The sequence below is a fragment of the Rhinopithecus roxellana genome, chromosome 9 (assembly GCF_007565055.1).
Source record: "Rhinopithecus roxellana isolate Shanxi Qingling chromosome 9, ASM756505v1, whole genome shotgun sequence".
Classification (NCBI taxonomy): Eukaryota; Metazoa; Chordata; class Mammalia; order Primates; family Cercopithecidae; genus Rhinopithecus; species Rhinopithecus roxellana.
Genome location: NC_044557.1, coordinates 11,767,645 through 11,790,230, shown reverse-complemented (window position 1 = coordinate 11,790,230; position 22,586 = coordinate 11,767,645). Strand labels below are relative to the sequence as shown.

The 22,586-nt window shown below is 39.5% G+C and overlaps 1 protein-coding gene across 5 annotated transcripts in view; it reads right to left on the bottom strand.

The window, feature by feature from the left end:
- PCMTD1 (protein-L-isoaspartate (D-aspartate) O-methyltransferase domain containing 1) overlaps positions 1-18,254 on the bottom strand; it is a 76,321-nt gene extending 58,067 nt beyond the window's left edge. For 2 of the 5 annotated variants that reach the window (XM_030937393.1, XM_030937392.1), the window contains exon 1: positions 17,996-18,104. Coding sequence is in view for 2 of the 5 variants with exons in the window: in XM_010369144.2 (XP_010367446.1) it covers positions 17,996-18,200 (205 nt within the window). In the remaining 3 variants the exon portion in view is untranslated. Of the gene's footprint in view, positions 1-17,995 lie in introns of all 5 variants that reach the window. The other 3 variants (XM_010369143.2, XM_010369146.2, XM_010369144.2) reach the window with 3 other exon arrangements.
- Positions 18,255-22,586: the final 4,332 nt, after the last annotated feature.

Here is a 22,586-nt window from a genome sequence, read left to right as displayed (position 1 = left end):
ATTGTGAAGCGTTACTTAAGAAAGAAATCCAGTGCTTGTATTGGTGCCACTAAAAACTTATAATCTTCAAGCTTAACTGGATTTTCAACAATGCCCAGCAATATCTCTGTGTTTATTCACCTCTGGATCCCACTCCCACAGCAAATTCATTACCACTACTACAACCAACAACCTCTCAAGACCAGGCTCCCTAATTCAACAAAGGGTCCTGCTTCATCCTCTACAGAAAAACAGGTCCTAAGGCAAAGAGCCTCAATTTGCCAGACTGTCACCCTAATCCCATCCCATTTGACAAGAATATTACAAATATGATAGCATCTATGTTTACATCTACAGACAGGCAGAGTGTAGTAAGTTCAACCTTCATTTGGAGCCCAACAGATCTGATTTCATCCACCTTAATAATTACTACACTTAGTAGTTGCCTGGCATTCAACCAACTGTTTTAGAATTGTCTTTTAATTATCCCTCAAAAAAACCTTCAAGGTAGGTTTTATTACACCCATTTTACAAAGAAAAAAATGTAGAGCTGGGCTTAAATCCTTGGTGTAATTCCAAAGCTGCAGAACTTTGCTCATATCTGGGCTCCATTTTTTTCCATTTCAAAAGTGCATTATCTAATCTGAGCCCTGAACACTATTTCAGGGGCACCTCCAGCCATCTCTCCTCCCACAGCCTTTGCTGAAGTTCCCTTTACCACAATACACTTCGAGCCTCCATGTTCTTGCATATGCATTCTAGTCTCTACCTAGAAAGTCCTCCTTGTTCACTAAGATGCCACTAATGAGTCCCCTCCTCTTAGAAATCTCTAAGTCCAGCCCCAAAACACTTACGAGCCTTAGTCTTTTCAGGCTGTCATAACAAAGTACCATAGACTGGGTGGCTTAAACAACCCAAATTTATTTTCTCAAGTTAGAAGTCCAAGATAAAAGTGCCAGCAGAATCACTTTCTGGTAAGGCCTCTAGGCCTCTCTTCCTGGCTTGCAGATGGTCACCATCTTGCTGTGTTCTCACATGACCTCTTCTTTGTACACATAAAAAAGCATGAGGGAGCTCTCTGGTGTCACTTTTTAAAATGACACTATTGGATCAGGGCCTCACCATTATGATCTTCATTACTTCCTTGGAAGCCCCTTATTCAAGTACAGCTACACTGGGCATGGGGTAGGGGGCAGTCAGGGTTTCAACATATGACTTTTGTGGGGAAGTGAACATTCAATCCATAACTGTACCTTTTTTCAAAAGCTCTCAAACACCCTGAGCCTATGTGTATCTCTGTATCCTCTCTCCACAAAGTGACTATCCTGTTTCCCACCCACTTGACTGTGGCCTCTTCAAAGTAAGGGTCTACATGCTAGTCACTTGTTTACTTCTGACACTTAGCTGAATACCTTATAACAAAGGTATTATTCAAGACTGCTACTAATGAGTAACTGAGTGCAGTTTCTCTGTTATTTAAGATCATGAAAAGAAGACATGTATCTATGTACTTGACAAATTACACCCTCCACTGGACATTAACTATAGCCTGTTTGGGGTATTATATTTCACTGGAGAGAAAACACAAGTCTTTAAAAGCTTACAATTTAATTGTGAATATCATACTTCAAGTCTTTAAAAGCTTACAGTTTAATTGTGAATATCATACTTTAAAAAAAAAAAGAAAAAACGGCCGGACGTGGTGGCTCACGCCTGTAATCCCAGCACTTTAGGAGGCCAAGGCAGGCGGATCACGAGGTCAGGAGATAGAGACCATACTGGCTAACAGGGTGAAACCCCGGCTTTACTAAAAATACAAAAAAAAAAAAAAAATTAACCGCACGTGGTGGCCTGTGCCTATAGTCCCAGCTGTCCCAGCTACTCGGGAAGTTGAAGCGGGAGAATGGTGTGAACCCAAGAGGCAGAGATTGCAGTTAGCTGAGATCGCGCCACTGAACTCCAGCCTGGGTGACAGGGCGAGACTCTGTCTTGGGGGTAGGGAGGAAGAAACAGACAAAAAAGATAAGGTAAATGCTTCAGAGTTCAAAATAAGAGAAAATGAACAGAGAATATAATAGCTAGATATATAAAGTATTTAAACTTGTAATTTTCCATGGCCTGAATTAAGTAGCAAAGACTGTAGTACAGATGCCATAGTTCCCACTAAAGGTGAAAGAGTTGATACTTCAGTGTCCTAAGGCTAGCAAGTGGGGAGACTGTTATTAAGAGTAAAATATATATATATATATACACACACACACACACACACACACACACACACACACACACAGATAGATACTAAGAGAGGGACACACACAAAAACACAGGGAGAGGAAAGAAATTCAACAGATTTTCCTCTGAATTATTAATGCAATATTAAGCCACAGTGAATCTCACAAAAGAGCAAATATTTTAAACAGTTTTATAAATATTAAGTATAAGGAGGTACACAAAGGTTGGCAAATGCCCAAGATATTTTTAAAATGTGTTCAGAAAGTCAAATTGAAAACAACCTAGGTATGTGTATTTTCTAAATCATTCCCTTGATGTACAGACCTAGCTAGCATAAGGTAACAAGAGCTTTTTTTAGGCCTCTGAATTCCCTGCAGTTGAATTACTGTGACAAAAGCAATAAAATGAGGCCAAGTAAAAATCAGTCATATTATATTGTTGAAATTTAAAAACCTCACTCCAAAACTTTAAAACCAGTTGCGTTCACAAAAACAAAGACATAGTTCATAAATATTCTTGTGCAAATAAACCCAAACAAAATAGGCACTTTGATATTTGTGAAAAGCAGGTCAAGAGAAATAAAATCATAAAATTATCTAGTTTGCTCTGTCATTCATCAGACAAAACTACTCGTTCAAGGGCATACTGACAGATTTGTGGCTCTGGTATCTTGAGTTTCTTTTCAATACATCCTAAAATAAAAGCTATAAAATATGACATTTTCTGAGATAAAATGCCTTCTTTGGGTCTGTTGCTATCTGTTGAACTTTACCTATCAGTTGGGACTGAGACAGTGTTAAAGTCTGATATTGTTAAAATAAACCAGGTGTACCTCTTAAAGCTACAGACAGAGCCACTGATCTAAGTCAGTGTAGTAAAAACAAGCAGTACCTAAATATTTGGTCCAGGACTACGGTTTCATTTTTATATTTCAGTATGAGAGAATACAGGAAGCAAGCAGGAAATAGCCACAATCAGCTGAACTGGGAACAACCAAACGCAAAAGCAGGAATTGGCCTCTAAGTCAAAAGGCGTGTACCATCGTTTCTGAATGGCAAAAGGGAATAAAATAACAAGTATGTTCTTCAAGAAAACCCTAGTGTAGTAATATGCCGCCCTGATCCCACCAGGGATTACGCACAAATAAATATTCTTTTTAACACCCACTGCCTCAATCCCAACTGATAGGTAATGTTCATTGGACAAAACACTGCAAGGGGAAAGGACTTTGCTTCTCAGCCTGGTGCATTGCTTGGCAGGCTTCCCCAGCACCAGGATGCTGCAGTGCATGACAACAGACAGTTTTCCCCAGCACTCTCTTTTGGACAGTTTGTAGAACACAGCCTCTAGCAAAATGCCTCTATGAACATCTTTCTATGGTATCCTAGAGGATAGATTTCTGGCAAATTCCATCAACTTCTCTGCCATCCAATAACCTATGGATATACCCTCTCCAACAAGACCTGATCTCAGCCTGGGATAGTCCTCTTCTTTGGGTGCTCAATTGTAGTTCTAGAAGTAGTGGCTGTTTCTTACATCTATTTCTATATTCTGTAGCACTTTCTGTACTTCCTACTAGTTCTGTTACAGTAAATAATCCTTTACACTAAACATTCTCTGCTCAAATTACTGCATGATTTCCTGACTGGACCCAGATTTATATAATCCTGAAAACCAGAAAGACTACACACAAGCCACTGAAATAAAGACAGAGGTTGAGCAATAAAATTAACTAAAATACAACAGATACTGATACTTGGCCAGACAAAGCATCCACAACCTCAATTTAACTTAAATTACAGTATCACACAAACATCCTCTCATCCTTTTTATTTTAACTTCTAAGTATTGGGGTGTGGGGAGGATATCTTCGCTTCTTGGCAAAATTTTGAACACTTCTTACCAAATTTTCTGTGTTAAGAGAGCTGTCATGCTGATCAGAGAGGGCAAGTTAGATGCCAGCAGTGACTAAGAGTATTGAGAGTGGCAGTTACCAATTCTGCCACCTTCAAGTTCCTGCCTAGGACAATACATCATACAAACTTTTAGACAGGAGGATGCCTTAGTGGCTTCATCTACAGGAGTCGGCTTGAAAAGAGCTTGTTAACTGAAGCACATGTTCTTTCTGGTGCCCTTGCTTCTCTCCTATAAACTTACATGATTATTAGCACACATGGGAAATGACAAAATAAAACCACTGAAAAACTCCTTAAATTTCATGTAGGCAGGGGTAGGCAGGCTAAAAATACAAATTCACAAAGGAGCTATTTGCAGAAAAACAATTTTACAATAAAGCAACAGTAAATGACGCTAAATAAATCACATACTTTGTCACTGTATTAAAAGGCAATACACTCACCACCACAGGAGAGTGGTAACTGTCAGAAAGACAGCCTTATGACTCTACAGGGGCATACGTTGTTTGTGCTGGGTCAGAAGGTTATACGTGTTTTGGAAAAACAAAAACACTTTCAATGATAGCAATTTTTTGTAATTTGTGTTATCCAATGACATTACTATAAATTATCCTTTAACAACTCGAGAGCATAGAGTGGAAATGCATTTTTGTGTACTTACAGTGAATGCACAGGGATATTCTTTCCTACTAAGAACAAAGACTATGTATAATTTTTTAAAGCATAAGGCTCTTTCCTCCAAACTGGTAAGAATCTTTGCAGCAAATTCACAAGGACCTCAACTTCTGTCTGCTTTTCTGCAATTTAGATAGCTGTTAGTTTTGTCCCTTCCTCCAACATATTGCCGAAGAGACTTCAGGACAGGTATTTTTCCTTTCTCCTGCTGGACTTACTCAAAATCATCATCCTCTTTAGCAGAAATTTTCCAATGCATTCAATAAGTTTCTACATTAATTTCACTGGAGAGGGAAGTTCTATCATTTCAAATTTAAAATATATCTAAAAGTATAGCCCCTCACCTTTCAGACCATGTACTCTTCAATTACTCCCATTCTCCTTAGTGAAAAGCCCTTTTGTGAATATCCCTATCAATTTTTGCTAGATTACTGCAATGAACTTCAAGATGATCATACCTGTAGTTGTGCCAGTTTCAATGCCATCTTATATGCCATTTTGATTCATCTGCCCAGTATACAACTTTTATCAATAAAGAGGCTCCAAAAATCCAGAGGTGCCCCCAAGATTCTACGAAAATGGGAAGAAATCTCACTTGGCAGGACTCAATGCTGCCCCCATTTAAACACAGCTGCACTAGTTGTATCAGTTTTATAAATGTCATCTTACTATTTTGTTGGGGACAGGCTGTTTAGAAATCATTTCCATAAGAATTCAAATGGCCACAGTGTATTTACCTGTATTAGTTTTCTATCACTGTCAGCATATTAGCATAAACCTTAATGGCTTAAAACCACACAAATTTATTATGTGATCGTTCTGGAAGTCAGAAGTCTGACACACGGGTCTCATGATACAAGTCTCACCGGGCTAAGATCAAGGTGTTGGGGAGACTGTTCCTTTCTGAAGGTTCTTTGGGAGAAATCTGTTCCCTTGCATCAGTGTCTAGTGTCTATCTGCTTTTTTTCTCTCTCTCTCTCTTGCCTCATGGCCCTCTCTTTCCTCCGTCTTCAAAGCAAGAATCATGGGGCTGATTCCTTTTCTGCTGTCTCTCTGGTTCTTTCTCTCTGCCTCCCCCTTCCATTTTTAAGGACCCTTATGATTACACTGGGCTCATAGGGATAATCCAGGATAATCTTCCTATCTTAAACTGATTAGCAACTTTAATTCATCTGCAACCTTAATTCCCCTTTGCCATATAAGGTCACATATTCACAGGTTCCAGGGATTAGAACATGGACCTCTTTGGGGGGCTACTATGCACCAAACACACTACCCAAACTTTGACTCCTACTCGTCAGGGTAATGCTGTTCTATAGGGAATCAGACACAATGCATCTTAAATATGTATACTGGCAGCCCAAATCTATCCCTTCTTCTCCCATTTCTCATCCAGCATACAGGTTAAGAAACAATATGGCAAAAGGATCAGCAGCAAGAAATATGCTTATTATTCCTTGACAGACGTGGAATTTATTTTCTCTTACAGGCAAATAATACAAGGTTATGTTCTTAAGATAGTCTAAAATCCTCTAACTGAAGCAATAACTATGTATAAACTAACAGTACAAGAACATCCTGAAGACCCTGAAACTCAATTTTAAGTAGCAACTGGAAACACTGCAAAAAATAAAACTATCAATTGTCTGGTACGGTAATAATCAAGCCACACAATCATTTTCCTCGTTTTTACAAAAAAAGAAAAAAAGAGTATGCTCAGTCCCAACATCTGAGAACAGTTTCACACAAAAAAGTTTTCATAATTTCTTTCTTGTTTTTTTTTTTTTTGAGATGGAGTCTTATTCTGTCCCCAGGCTGGAGTGCAGGGGTACGATCTCCGCTCACTGCAACTTCTGTCTCCTGGGTTCAAGCGATTCTCCTGCCTCAGTCTCTCAAGTAGCTGAATTACAGCTACCACACTCAGCGCCATCACACTCAGCTAATTTTCTTATATCTTTAGTAGAGAGAGGGTTTCACTATGTTGGCCAGGATGGTCTTGATCTCTTGACCTTGTGATCCGCCCACCTCGGCCTCCCAAAGTGCTGAGACTACAGGCATGAGCCATCGCGCCCGGCCAAGTTTTCATAATTTCTAGTATCTTACTCTAGAAATTGTGCCTAAATACAAACTTCAAGTTTGTATTTAAACTTGAATCTAAACTTCAAGTTTAAAACTGTTTACAGTTCATTCCTAATTCCTGACCTTACTTTTAGGATAGTAGAAAGCTACCATACGGATTCATTCTGAGTGCTTACAGAAGTTCAGTTCAATAGAGTAAGACCCTGTATATGATGGTCCATACCTTTTCTTAGCTGTTGGCATCCAACAGGATATAGTAGCAGATTCAAAACTGTCACTTCAATGCAGGAGGATTCCAGGTTGGGCTCAAGAGGGAGCAACCTTTTAAAAACAGATTCCCCTGCAGGTAAAATGACTTTTGTGTATCACAAAAAAATGAATGTGAAGATACACTAGATAACAAAAATATTACACATTTAGGAGCAGGACCTGATTTTCTTAATGCTCCCACAGTAGAAGGCACTATAGGGTATGAAAAGAAATAAGCAGGCCCTGACCTTTATAATTAAGCTTTGGGGTAACAATGAGAAAGAGACCCAGAATCAAACATATTCATGAAAGTCTGAACTCATAGCCTTTATTTTACCATTGGCCATTAACCTTTCTATGACCTACCTTAGTTTTAAGAATCAAATGAAATAATGTACATATTCAAATTTAATAATTTTTATCTAGCACCGAGTAAAACAAATTAACGTTACTGGCAACTGAAAAATACTCCTTTAAGTTCCAAAGATTAAAAACAAACTAATGAAAGTCTTTATATAATGTATTAGTTCTACAGTCTTAGCAAATTACCCAACATAACTCAACCACTTCTTAGTGGCTCAGGGTCATTATGAGGAATATTATGATAATGGTATGCCAGGAGCACCTCAGAGACCAACACACACAGTAAAAGCATTCCACCATCTGAAACTGCTTTGCTCTCTCACTGCAGTAATTTCTCGTTTCTTTTTTGTGTGACTAGATGATTCAAATCTGCTTTATTTTACACACAACTATGTTGGGTCTAATGTGACTCCACAGTCTGTCCCTGACTATATAGGACACATTCTCCTTGCTTTTCCTAGGCCTTTTGTTGTTATTAACTCCTCACTCACTACCTACAATATTAGTAAGAGACCATGAGGTTATAAGTCTAAGTTTGGCCTCTACTGAAAGTGGATATTGCTTCTAGGTTAGGTCCATCACTTTCTATCAAGTGTTAATTGATCTCATAATCTCTGAAAAGTAGCATATGACTCACAAAATAATATATAACCTTTATTACTGATTATTAGTGCAACTACCATTAATTAAGTACTTACAGCATAAAGCTTTGAGGTGTTTTAAGTATATTAACTCATTTCAGTCTTCATAAAATTTCTTGTAACAGCATTACTTTTAGGGATGGGAAACGAAGGAAAGGGATTAAATAACTTCCTTAACCTTTTACAGCTAGTAGGAGGCAAAACTGGGGTTGAGTTCTAGATCTAGCTCACATTAAACCCTGTGTCTTTCAACACTGTTGATTGCTGAGTCTGATACCATCATTTTATAGAAAATAAAGCAGATTGAGGAAATTGAAGTCACTTTGAATCTCAGTTCATGCATCTATAAAATGGGAATAACAGTACTTTCCTATCTCTTTGACAAGACTCAAAGTTACATGAAAATGTGAAAAATATCAAATTTAACAGGGTCTCATGCTGACTACAAAATGCCAGGAAGCACTATTCCCATAGAAAGTGTCAGTTTTCCTGAAGCAGTACAGGGAATGCCATTTACATTATATTCTTTGTGAATATACACACATACATATATTAGTGTATACACATACATGTACACACACATACATATATTAGTGTGAAGTGAATTAATTTTATTAAGTGCTGCCTAGATACAACAAAACCAGTGATTACTAGACAGTCATAACCAAACAAGTCCTTAACAACAACAACAACAAAAAAAGCTTATATAAAGCCTTTTTGTCATAAATAATGAGGTAATTAAACTACTTTAAGTCCAAGGGGATTACCTCCCTTTCCTTTAAAGCCAAATCAACTGCATGAATGGTTATAATTCACAGATATTTATATAGATCATTGTAGAAATACCTAAATCTTTCCATTTCTAATTTCTCTGGTTCATAAAAAAATAAAGGTTCAAATTACTCTATTTACAGGGAAAAGTCAAGCCCATTAAAATGGTTTAGATGTATTTAAAATAATTCTTTCACAATAGGATTTACAATGCATGTTAAATCAGTATAGAACACTGGTAGGCTTTTCCTTGAAACTAAAATTAGAGTGGCTGCCTTTGCATGTTCCAAAATTTGTTTTTATACAGTTGAGTATGAAGACTGACCAGAAATTTTAAATCTGCTCTAGCCACCAAGAGACTACAATGAAAACATGAAAATTTAGAATACCAAGACTTACAGGAGTAACAGAGATAAACCATCCTTCTAAAACAAAGACTGTTTTGCATTTGCTTTTTGAGCTATGACATTTCTAAATAGTTCCTTTTATTCAAGGCCCAGTATTTTAAATATGGACTACAAAGATACAATGATACGTAATCAGAACAAAACCTCTGTACTACTTACGCAGTAGCAGTGATAAAGACGCACTGACTGATCCACCCACCAGCACACCTGTGGCTCCCATAACCAATACCTAAACACCCATGTGCTTGGCTGTATAAATGTAGAAATCCCCTAATAATGTTAAGCCAAGGCCTTACCACAACCTTGGTTACTTAAAGCATCACTTCCTAGCACAGATGCATCCAGGTCAGAGAAAATGCAAGCACTCACATTTTCCATTCTACTATCACCAAATGCATCTGCCTTATATGGCAGCAAGACATAAAGCTGGACATTTCTCATGGTGTTTTCATTAACACAGAGTTCCCTCAGAATTAAAAACCATACAAGTCCTAGATGATAACATCCCTGTTAACCTGTTTCTCCTTTTCTTTATCCATATTTTCTAGTCTTTCCACAATAAATTTCTATTGCTGTTATACAGGGAAAAAAGCAAAATCAAATAAATGAGCTTTTACTTATTATGTTCACAATATCTAGGAAAGTATAATTGACCAAAGAGAGAATCACAGGAGCTCAGAAATGGGTCAGTGCAAATGAACCACTGTTAAAAATAAATCTAAACCATATGAACGTAGGCAGCATACACATACCACCCTAAAAATAAAAGACATGAGGTCGGGCAAGGTGGCTCACTCCTCTAATCCACTTTGGGAGGACAAGGCAGGAGGATGGCTTGAGCCCACGAGTTTTGAGACAAGCCTGGGCAACACACTGAGACGCCTATCTCTACAAAAAATGAAAGAAAAAAACACATCAGCCAAGCATAGTGGCATAAGCCTGTAATCCCAGCTACTGGGGAGGTTGAGGTGGGAGGATTGCTCGAGGTCAGGAGGTGGAGGTTGCAGTGAGCCGAGATCGCACTACTGCACTCCGAGTTGGGCGACACAGCAAGACCCTGTCTCAAAAAAAGACAAAAAAAAAAACCAAAAAAAAAACACTCAAATCCCAAATTTAGCATAGAATGTCTGGAAAATAAAGAGAATATATCATTATTCAGTAAATTATATACCACTATTAAAAAAAAATATATATATATATATATATATATATAGCTGGAGAAACCTTAAATGATCTGCAGAAATACTTGATAAAACTAGCTACATAGGCTAAATAGGTAGTACAGTTTACACAATAACAGTGTGTATTTACAGCCCCCTTGGATCTAAAGGAATCAAAGAACATTCACTATATATTTACCTGGTATCCCACCAACACCTTCTTCTCTTGTTCAAGATTCTGACTTTTACATTCATTCCATTTACTTGTTATTCAACAGAATTCTGACTGACATTTTTAACATGCATGAATATACTGTTTCTGTTTATATGCAAGTCTGAAAGGATTCATACCAAACTGTCAAAAAACCATTACCCCAGCAAACCATGAGGAGCAGACACGGATGATGGGGGCCTGCTTGTTTAACTTCATTTAATTTAGTAATTTAAATCTTATTTCTGTATACACAATCATTTTTCAATAAAAAGATTAATGACCACATAAAATATTGTAGGCCACATTTCCTTCTAGATGACACAAAGGGATCTAAATTCAACCCCTGAATAGGTTTCCTATGTTAAATATACCAGCATAGGCTATAGATCCAGACACCAAACTCCAGATACTAGGTATCATTTCTAAACACTGAACGGCTAATAAATGCAGGGCTGACCCTTGCCCAGAGTGGATCATTTGTCATGGCAGCTGCTACCCATCACCACTACCATCCCAACTCTTCCAACTCAACTGTCAATTATGGATTCTAGCGAATGTCTTCGCATAACCCCATAGTTCTCTCCATTCACTTACACACTAATCATCAGGTCAGAAAAGGAACCAAAAAGCCCATGTCAGCTTTCAAACTTTATTTTCCCCTACAAGGAAAGACCACCTACTTTTTACTTTTCTTCCTTCAAAGTGTTGCCACAATGGATGTAATAGTCAGAAACTAAATGCTCATTTGTAGGCAATATAGTTAAATCAATTATAATTGATATACAATCTAGAGCTGTAAGCTATATATAATATACTCTGAAGCTGAAATTTTTTTTAAGAATGAAGTAGTTCTTTATCTCCTCATTGTCATGTGAAAATCCAAGTGAAAAAACAGCAGTGTATCTCATCTTTACGTAAGTGGAAAGAAAAAGAAATTTATTCAGATTTCTTTGTACACACAAATACAATGTTTCTATTATATCATTCTAGAGATAAGTGACTACTTCCCGGGGGGAAAATGCGAGGCTGTTGAAGACACATTTTCAGTTTATATATTTTTTGTATCACTTAAAATTTGAAACATGTGACTATATTACCTATTTTTAAAGTCAGTGAATTATTTTAAACTCGCTTACAACTTGTATCTTCAAAGAAATATTTATGATTAATATTTCATAAAGCTAAAGGCAGGTAGACTACAAATGGATTAGTCTGAGAATCAGTCTCATTCCTTTATAAGCATGTATTTTAACATTCCAAAAAGAAAACGTCTCTTCCCATCACCAAGATATCCTACGTTCACAATTCCTAACAGAATTATAGTTTTACTTTATAAAGCAAGAATAATTACTTATTAGTTAGCCAAACTATAAACAATACAGGGTGCAATGGCAGATATAAGAAAAAACTGTAACTTCTGCATGATAACCATTAACATCGATAGATTATTTTAAGAAAGTCTGAAATTTCATATGAACTCTTCAGCAACGTAAGAATTACGTATAACCTGTGTGAGGGCATTTCAGCTGATTGTACAATTGGAGCTTCCTGATATCACCAAAAGAAATAAAACAATACTAAAATATAGACAGAGTTGTACTCCATCTTTCACATCTATGTAAGCTTAAAGAAACTGTAAGATCAGAGAGTTTATGAGAATATTGCACTCATTAGAAAACTTGTCTGACTCAACAGCATGGAAAATAATTCACATGGCAAATCATTATTTTTTTTTTAATTTATATACAGTACCAAGAAAGGATATGCGCACATAGAAAAACGACACTGATCTGTCTTAAATAAACAACATAATTACCTTATAATCTGAAAACAAAGAATTCATGATAGCCCACAAGAAATTTAGTTGTTATGGACACACACAATTAAAAACTCTAACAAGCTAGTGTGTGTGTGTGTGTGTGTGTGTGTGTGTGAGAGAGAGAGAGAGAGAGAGAGAGAGAGACAGAGAGAAACTAAAATCAAATATACTGCTTAAATACCATTGAAAGGGGTAGTTTACCAGGGATCATTTTCATACTTATTTACCCATACTTCCTGAGCACCCATTGGAAGACACAAGGAATAGTAAGACATAGTTTGTGCTTCAAGCATCTTATATAATCCAATTACAACTGTTAGAGTACTCAAAACAAATTTAGAGTAAAAAGTATCGTCACAGGTTAAGCAGCTGTATGAATGTGCAGGAGATTTTACTACTATACTACACAGACTGGGAGGTGGGGGCTCTAGGGAAATATGGTGTACGCTGTATAAACTAGACTTTTACATGGAGGACTCCTAAAAGCAGAGATGGGAGAAAGAAAAAAATTCCAAGAAATGGAAATGCATGAGAAACAAAAAACATAAAGTAAAACTGAAGTTTACATTCTTTTTGGAACAGCTGCTGGAACATAAAGAATGTAATTTAAAGTTTAATTAAAACAAGAAATAAGTTTTGAAAGGGGCACTGAAGTCAAATAATGCAGTTTTGAAAGGGAACACTGAGGAACTCGGGCTTTCTTCCAGAGTGGATCAGGAGCCACTCGGCAGAGGCGCAGTGGTCAAGAACACAGACTTGCAAGAAGACATGGTTGGGATTCAAATTCCAGCTCTTCTACCTACTAACAACTCCTTCAAGATCATGAAGTTCCAATTTCTTCACCTGTAGAATGGGGATAATATAAATTATAATGACCACAAGAGAACAAAGGATTCAGCACATTGACTGACATAAAAACACCCAAGTGGGTTTGTTTTGTTCGCTTGTCATCAGGCAGGGAACCTGATCGGGACTACATTTAGGACTAGGACAATTAATAAGCAGTATTCACAATGAATGGCAAACCAAGAGATTAATGTCTCTTGCTGTGTATATGGCTGCTGGAAGAATTGAAAAAAGATAAGAGAAATCAGGAACCACAATGCAGTAAGATGACCAAAAAAAAAAAAAATTCTAAGAAAAGGAGAGAGAGAAGAAACAAGGATGACCTTTTGATTTTGAGTCTAGATGACTAAGAAAATGCTAAGGTCATTAATATAAACAAGGAAGGGCCGGGCGCAGTGACTCAAGCCTGTAATCCCAGCACTTTGGGAGGCCGAGATGGGCAGATCACGAGGTCAGGAGATCGAGACCATCTGGCTAACACGGTGAAACCTCGTCTCTACTAAAAATACAAAAAACTAGCGGGGCGAGGTGGCGGGCGCCTGTAGTCCCAGCTACTCCGGAGGCTGAGGCAGGAGAATGGCATAAACCCGGGAGGCAGAGCTTGCAGTGAGCTGAGATCCGGCCACTGCATTCCAGCCCAGGCGACACAGCAAGACTCAGTCTTAAAAAAAAAAAAAAATATATATATATATATATATATATATATATATAAACAAGGAAGAAGAATCAGGCTTGCAAAAGAAGTTTAATTCTGAGTCTACTGATTCAAGATTACAAAATTACAGCTACTAAGTTGATCAGGGAGAACAACGTTAGTAAATCTGAAGCTTAGGAATTAAAATAAGGCCGATGATACAGAATTGGAAGCCTCAGCAAAGAGGGTGTGGGGAATGAGCAGCTGAAACCATGGATCTGTGTGGGATTGCCAAGGGAGAGAACAAATTCTAAAAAGGAAAAGAACTAAACCTAAGGTAACACCTAAAGGCAACACCTATCTGAAATTCAGGAAGTGAGAGAGAAAAATGAACAAACGCCCCAAGAAGGGTGAGTTGGAGGTGCCAGTTTGTGAAAGTCACCAAGACAGACCTTCACAGCGTTTCACATTCTGCAGGCTCTTTCAATGCTCATTATAACTTTAGATTACAAACTGAACTGACCTCACCAATTGATAATATGATTATCATAAAAGGTTTTTAAGAGTCTGCAAGTTACTGAAGAGTGCTCAGTAGGAAACACAGAAGAGTGTTTTGTGCAAATTAGTGTTTAAGCCCCAAGAATATTTTAAGCTCTAGAAACCATACATGATGCATGTCTTGTATCAAGACATAAAGTTGATTTATTTCTGGCTACCCATGCATGTATGTTTCAAAAAGGATTTTCAGGTTAAATTGGAAAATACGCTATTTCTTCCCATCAGCAATCTCTCTCATTAATTTTTGCGATTATACGTACACATAGTGTTCGATTCCCAACCCTTCCCCACTTCAACAGCTGAAAAATCTTACCATATTCTAAAAGCGTCTTTAGGGGGCTGAAGTATTTCTGTGTCACCTAACTATAAAAGCCACTCACATCCAACATCCACTGTTAAGTTACCATGCTTTATTAATTTTAGTATTTGTCCCATTTATTTATTTATTTATTTATTTATTTATTTATTTTTGAGACAGAATCTCACTCTTTTGCCCGAGCTGGAGTGAAGTGGAGCAATCTTGGCTCACTGCAACTCCGACTCCCAAGTTCAAGCAACTCTCCTGCCTCGGCCTCCCGAGTAGCTGGGATTACAGGTGCCCACCACCATGCTCAGTTAATTTTTGTATTTTTAGTAGAGACGGGGTTTCACCATGTTGGCCAGGTTGGACTCGAACTCCTGACCTCAGATGATCCACCTGCCTCAGCCTCCCAAAGTGCTAGGATTACAAGCGTGAGCCACCACACCTGGCCACCACATTTCTTCCAACTATGTAGTTGCCACATCTAGTGGAAAATGAAAAAACATTAATAAACCACAATATTATGACTGTCATTATGCATTTTAAGGGACTACCAAATATTTTTAAATACCAAGAATGATATAAGTAAATTTTAATCTTTTTAGACTTTTTTAGGGCCCTCTTGGTATTCTTTCCAGCACATTAGTTTACAACAAGTTCAAAAACATTCATAAAAATGTTTACTGATGTGAGATTATCCTTCCGAGTTTGTAAGGAATACGCAGCTGAGAGCTACAGTTTACAATAATATCCCAATTTACCATGGCACCCAGCAGTGTCTAAAGTAACACAAATCCCCATCTTCTTGGTTAACAGCATAAGATCAAGGAGTTTAAAATTTTAGTAATATGCCACCAGAAACCTCATCTAAAAAAAACCATTATCATTTCACACTATATTCTCTAGACTATTTTAAATGCATGTGATTATATTCATGTAGTTATTTTGCAAGGAACATTTCAAAGAAAGCAGGAAAAAAACCGTAAGGGCAACAATTTTATAAGGCAGTTTTCATTCACAGGAGGTAAAACAAGAGCACAAAACACAGGTTCTTGGATTAAGTACTCCTGAATATAAACATGCACTATTACCAAAAAAAAAAAAAAAAAAAAAAAAGGCAGTGGGATCTTGAGCAGTTTTCTCTCTTTTCTCTCTCAAAGCTTCTGTTTATTACTCTATAGAATGAGAAGTTATGTTGTTGTTATGAGAAATATATGAGCATATTATCACCAAAAATAACTAAAATGTCACGGATATATTTTATTCCTTTCAAGCAGTTTCTAAATAATAAAATACTACACAATTTGGCTTAAAATTTCAAGCTATGCATGTTTAGAACCTGACGTTATTCGTGATTATCTTCCTCAGTTGTTCTTTCCCTGGAAGCTAGCACCAAGATGAACAGAGTACATTTTTAATAAATACAGGCTAGTGATTAAATTAACAAAGCCTCCAGCTCTTCTGCACACAGAAATACACCATGCAATAGGGATTACCTATCTTTCTGTCTTACTTAATAGTAGGCAGCGCAGTATCACCCTTCCACTTCCAGTTTACTCCCTATGGCTTACTTACCAAAATATTTAATCCCTGTTGCTTTTTTTTTTGTCTCAGGCTAGGGCCACTAGCTTTCTATCTTTCCTACCTTACCTTTCCTTCACATATTAGCTACTTCATGCTAAAGCAATTACAAGTGTTCAACTGACCATATGGAATTAAAATTTACTTTGAAAATATGAACTCAAAAAAAAACAAAAAGTAAACTAATTCAGCAACTTTATGTTTTATGGAGTCATCCAGCCTCATGTAAACTACCGTTAAGCAGTATGTAAACATTATTACTCAATCTGCTTAATACGAAAGTAATCTCGTCGGGCCTCCGACATTCTGAAAGTTTTGCCACATTGTTTCAAAATATTGGCTTGTAGCCCTTTTCAAAGCTACTGATTACTGAAAACTTGGCAACCATGTTTAACAATAAAGAAAAGCCTTCCCCGAGCCTACGAAGATTGGATTCTCTAATACATAGTAATAATGTTTTCAAAAAGAATGAGGCGAGTAATAAAATGGAGGAACATCCATGATGCATTGTTGGCTAATAATACGTTATACTGTACTATATATGATCCCAATCTTGTTTCTAAAGCACACTCATTAAATGCACAGAAAAAAAAAAATTCTGAATAACTACCCACCACACTTCCAGACTGGCTAACCTAGGTAGTAAGAACGGGAAATATGGGGGAAAGGGCTCGAGAGAGGGCAGGTTTCTTCATTGTTCGGCTGCTTCATTTTTTCTCAAAGAGCACGCAGTACTTTCGTAATTAAAAAATAATAATAAATGGGGGAAAAACACTGCTAAACGCATACTTTTTCCTCCCTAGCACATTCTTCTGATTTGTAATGTTAAAAATATAGCTCTGGTTTCTCGATTCTAAAAAGAGCACACACGAAAACAAAATTATAGAAGTTCCAAAAAATTTTGGATTTGCAAAATTACTCCCTCGGGTTCTCCCCGTGGGTCCTCTCCATGCCGGTGTCTGAAATACCCCAAGCAAAACGCGGGCACAGCACTTCTCCTGAACGGTAGTAGACGCTCACAAACACAAAAAGAGCCCTGGGCGCCTGCTATAACCTCTCAGTCCCCTCCCAGCCCCCGAGGCTTCCCTGAGCCTACGTAGACTGGATTCTCTTCCTCCAAAACCAAAACAACAGAAGTCACTGGGCGGATCCAAAACGGCCCTAAGGGGCCCGCGTGCATCTCACGACGCCAGCCTCGGGACTCTGGTCCCCAAGCCCAGGTCAGAGCCGAAGGACGGATCTGACTACGCGGCTCCCCGGCATCCCTGGGGCCCTCGACCTCCCGGGCCCCAGGGACCCCGGCTCCCGACCTCCAGGCTTCGCTGGGCCCCTTTCGACTCTCCGACCTCCCGAGTCCTCCGCTCCCGGTCCGTCCCTCCCTCAACCTGCCCCGCAGCCCCTCCGTTTCCCGGCCCCCGACCTGCCTGCCCTTAAGTCCCCCTGCCCCCGACTCTCGGCTGCCGTCCCCGTGGCTCGCTAGCCTCCGAGCGTATCCCAGTCGCCCGCCCGGCCACAGCACGCGGGACACGCACACCCCACGACCCCGAGCCCCCGCTGGCGGCGGCGTTACCTGTGGCGCGGGCAGCGGCGCGCAGGCCAGACGCTAGGACTCGGCGGGGTCCGCAGCAGCCAGACGCCACCACCACTACAACAACAACAACACGGACGCCACCGCCGAGGGGAGAGGCGGGGCCCGGACCAGCGACTGGAGCAGCCAGAGCGTCCCGGCCTCCCGAGCCGCCGGGTACAGGGCATGCGCAGAGAGCCACGGGCATGGGGGCCGCTCCCGTTGACGCCAAAGTCAACAAGGCCGGGAGACGCCCCCATCTGGCCCCGCCCCCTCAGGGCTCGCTCCACCCCCAAGCCCAAACAACGCGAGACCTTGACGGGCCAGAAGACGACGACTGTAGGGGAGATCCCGCGAGAACATGGCCTCCATCTCTCCACACCCATTTCCACGTCCGCGCACCAGTGAAGGGGTGCAGGCTTTCAGTGGTCTCAGAGCTACGGAGTGTCGGGGCCTAGCCACAGTGTCCCCTTTGTGTTGAAGGACAGTGTCTTACGGTGTGGGAGCGTTTTTGAGGTGTATTCCTGGGTTTGGAGGCGAAACCCCAATGGTTACCGCCACAGAGGCTTTGCGGAGGGCGCGCACTGGCTTAGGTGAAGAGCGAAGGCTCAAGACTGTGCCGTTTTTTAGTGGCCCCTTGGCGTCCAGAAGTTTCCCCCAGCGCCCGTCGTATGCACTCCCGCCGCCTGTGCCCCGCCCTGCCTGTCAGGCGCCCTCGGGCCTCAGCTCCGGGACGCCCGGAGTGGCCGCCTTTTCGCGTCTTGCTGACCCGGGGCTGGGGCGTGTGCTTCTCCTGCAGCGGACGGAAGATGCTGGGCCACGCAAGTTTCCCTGGGCTTGGTTAACCCCCCCAAAACCCATTTCCAGAAGGAAAGGGTGTTGAGGAGGAGGGATAGAAAGTCGAGAAGAGGGCCGGGCGGAGTGCCTCACGCCTGTAATCCCAGCACTTTGGGGGGCGGGGGGGGGCGGGGGGGGCGGATCACCCTGAGGTCAAGAGTTCGGGACCAGCCTGGCCTAGGCCTACGTGGTGAAACCCTGTCTCTACTGAAAATACAGAAATTAGCCGGGTGTGGTGGCACGCACCTGTAGTCCCAGCAACTCGAGAGGCTGAGGCAGGAGAATCTCTTGAACCTGGGAGTCGGAGGTTGCAGTGCTGAGGTGGCACCATTGCACTCCAGCCTTGGCGACAAGAACGAAACTCCATCTCAAGGAAAGAAAAAAGTCGAGAAGAGGAAAGGAGACATAGGGGCAGGCGAGCCGGGAAAACACTGCCACTAAGGATCCTAAGCAGTGAACATGCTGTTCATACTTGTAAGACTCCTAGCAAACTGCATTTAATTTTTTTCAATTAGTTTTAGTGTACATAAAGGCATGTCTTTTCCAAATACTGTAATTTTTGAAGTGTTGTTCTTCCTTGTTCATTAATCTTTGTGCGTTTCTCTCCAGTCTCTAATAGTAGGTTGTGGCATGATTTGCTTCCATCATGTGAATTCTGTTGGGTTTTGATTTTCAAGTATGAGAGTGAATGTAAGCTATCCTTATAGGTTACCTAAGGTAAGTTAGAATTAGAACGTCTTTACGCTAGGGCTACTACTTCCCACCATAACCAACCATCTGCAAAAGCGTTCAGAAAGAATATGCTAGCAAGGTCAAAAGCTTCAAATCACGAAATAAGAACTTGAAAACGAGTAAAATTGTTGCTGAGGCAGTCTGCCATTTAACTCAAAAGCTTCACTTTATTTAAGTATGAGTACATATTCTGTAGACATTGAGCTCCGAACTGTTCAAAATATCTGTTCATCTGCATTCTGGAGTAGAGCTGCGGGTCACACGTATTAGCTCCATCTTTGGATTTCTGCCTGGACCCAGGGCACTCCTAACCATTACAGGATCATATGACAATCTTACAGGATGAGTTTTCTGGTAGTCCAAGCAGAAATTTTGGCACATGAAAACATCTTACCATAAACAAAAAAAGTACAAATGGTAATAAGGAAAATAGCTAAAATGATTAAACAACTCTTAAAGCCTTTTCCCCTGTTTTCTCTACATTTTTTAAAAACATATTTTCCTTTACTGTCTTCCTTCTGCTATGGGAATTTTTCAGGGTTCTAGACCTTTTTTCTCGTCTGTGGCTTAACACAGGTCATTTTTTAAATAAGACTGCTAGTGAGTACCTTCTTAATAAACAAGACCGAATGCTACTCTTGTGGGTGAGTAGTTGAACAGCAAGTAAAGCACTCTATCAACTCTGTAATTTTCCTGTGGTAGGCACACTCCATCTTCACCTTCACGTCTTTTCTGATTATGCCTCCATACCTTACACACATAATATACTTTTTTTTTTTTTTTTTTTTAAGAGACAGAGTCTTTTGCTCTGCCCAGGCTGGAGTGCAGTGGTATCATCTCTGCTCACTGCAACCTCTGCCTCCCGGGTTCAAGCAGTTCTCCTGCCTCAGCCTCCCAAGTAGCTAGGATCAGAGGAGCGCACTGCCACGCCCTGCTAAGTTTTGTAGTTTTAGTAGAGATGGGGTTTTGCCGTGTTGGCCAGGCTGGCCTCCAACTCCTGATCTCAAGTGATCCACCCGCCTCGGCCTCCCAAAGTGTTGGGATTACAGGCATGAGCCACCATGCCCGGCTTCTTGTGTGTGTCTTCCTACTAAATTGTAGTCATGAAAGTTGAGCACATACCCAGTATGCTCACTATTTCTCTCCAGGGCCTGATACAGTGGGCTGCTACAACACTGATACTCTGCGTTTGTTGAATGAGTAATTTAAATTTTAAATTATCATCTAGAATCATTTAGAGATTTATTTAGACTTTGATAAATTTAGATAGCCCACACACATATTCCTAGAGTTCTTGATACATTGTTGCAGTAAGTTTGGTCCTTACAACAGCAATAACACTGTAGTAACTTAATTCTTCATACCAGATTGCTTCACTTTTTTTATTAAGCAGAAAATACCCAAAGTAAAATTGAGCTATTTGGGACTCCTTTCAGAATACTATGTAGGCCGAAGCATTGTTGTATCAGAAGTGCTCTGTTATTTGAATGCATAAGGTATTCAACAAATAATTACTTATTAAACTAAATGGTATTCAGCATACAGCTATTCTCACCATGCTAGGAGTTCACATTTTTCATATGTGTGGCAGTTAGCAGTGGTGCATGTTTCCTTCAGCCTCAGAAATGGAGGTGTCTGCGTGTTGCCCAGATCTACCTTGAAACCTGTAGTTGCTTCCTAACACCTAGGTTGTATAATGGGACTTGATTATGTTTTATTGAGCCAAGTCTGGTCCGTGAGGACTGAAAGGATTTCCTCATCATAACTCTAATTTGGCCTACAATGTCTGGGGAAAACCCAAAACTAAAATCTGACTAAATATGGTACTGTTTTCTTCTGCAGTTTGATTTCCTTGTACCATTTTCAGTACAGTTAAATTCATCACCTCCCCCACCTCACCATCCCCCTCCACTTGCAAAAAAAAAAAGAAAAGCAAAAACAGAAGTATTTTCTCTCTTAAAGAGAATTGTCTTTGGCCAGGCACAGTGGCTCATGACTGTAGTCCCAGTCCTTTAGGAAAGGAGAATCATTTGAGCTCAGAAGTCACAAGATTTCAAGATCAGCCTGAGCAACATAGTGAGACGTCGTCTCTACAAAAAATTTAAAAATACCTGAGTGTGGTGATGCATTCCTGTAGTCCCAGCTATTCCAGAAGCTGAGGTGGGAGGATTACTTGAGCCCAGGAGTTAGTTTCTAATTGGATGTAGTCTGCACAGGCAGATTTCATTTTCAGTATTAAAAAGGTCAGTAATTTCTGAAATATTCACTTGACAAGTAATAGGATTAAATGTATCTTAAATTGCACATACAATCCCTCAAATACATAGATTCCAATGCTAAGATAATCTTCCAATAAAAGGAAATATAAATTATCAACAAAATGAATTTCTTTTAGAAAAATAAGCATTTATAATTTATTGTCTACAGTAAGCAAAAAGTGAATTTTAACTCACAAAATTACTCTTATATGGTGCTCAATCTATGTAGATATCTTTATTAAAAATTCTGCTTAAAAAAAAAAAACAATCATGGAGTGGAGAAAAAGAAAAACTTCTGCTTGTAAACTAAGTGCACCAAAACTGTGAATAAACATATTTTTAATGTATATGTAAAATTTAATATTTTTTAAAGAATCTGTTAAAGTTCAATAAACATTTTCTGACACTGTGATAGATACTGAGGATATTGAAATAATACATGATGTAGCTTCTGTCTTAATAAACTTACATTCAAATAATAGAAGGTGGAAAGTGACCCTTGACATAGTAGTAAGGGTACAAATAAAATGCTGTTGCGCCATAGTAGAAATCAAATTTGAATCAAGCTTTGAAATTTGAATAGAATTTTTAAATTATGGAGACAAAGAGAACAGTTATTTTAGGGACATGGAATATAAAAGAATAACGCTTACACAGATCATTTGTTTTCAAAGAGCAGAGATTAATCTGCTTTAGCTAGAACATAGAATGCAAAAAAGGATAATAGGAGATAAGCCTAGAAAGGTAGACTGCAGCCAGACTTTGAT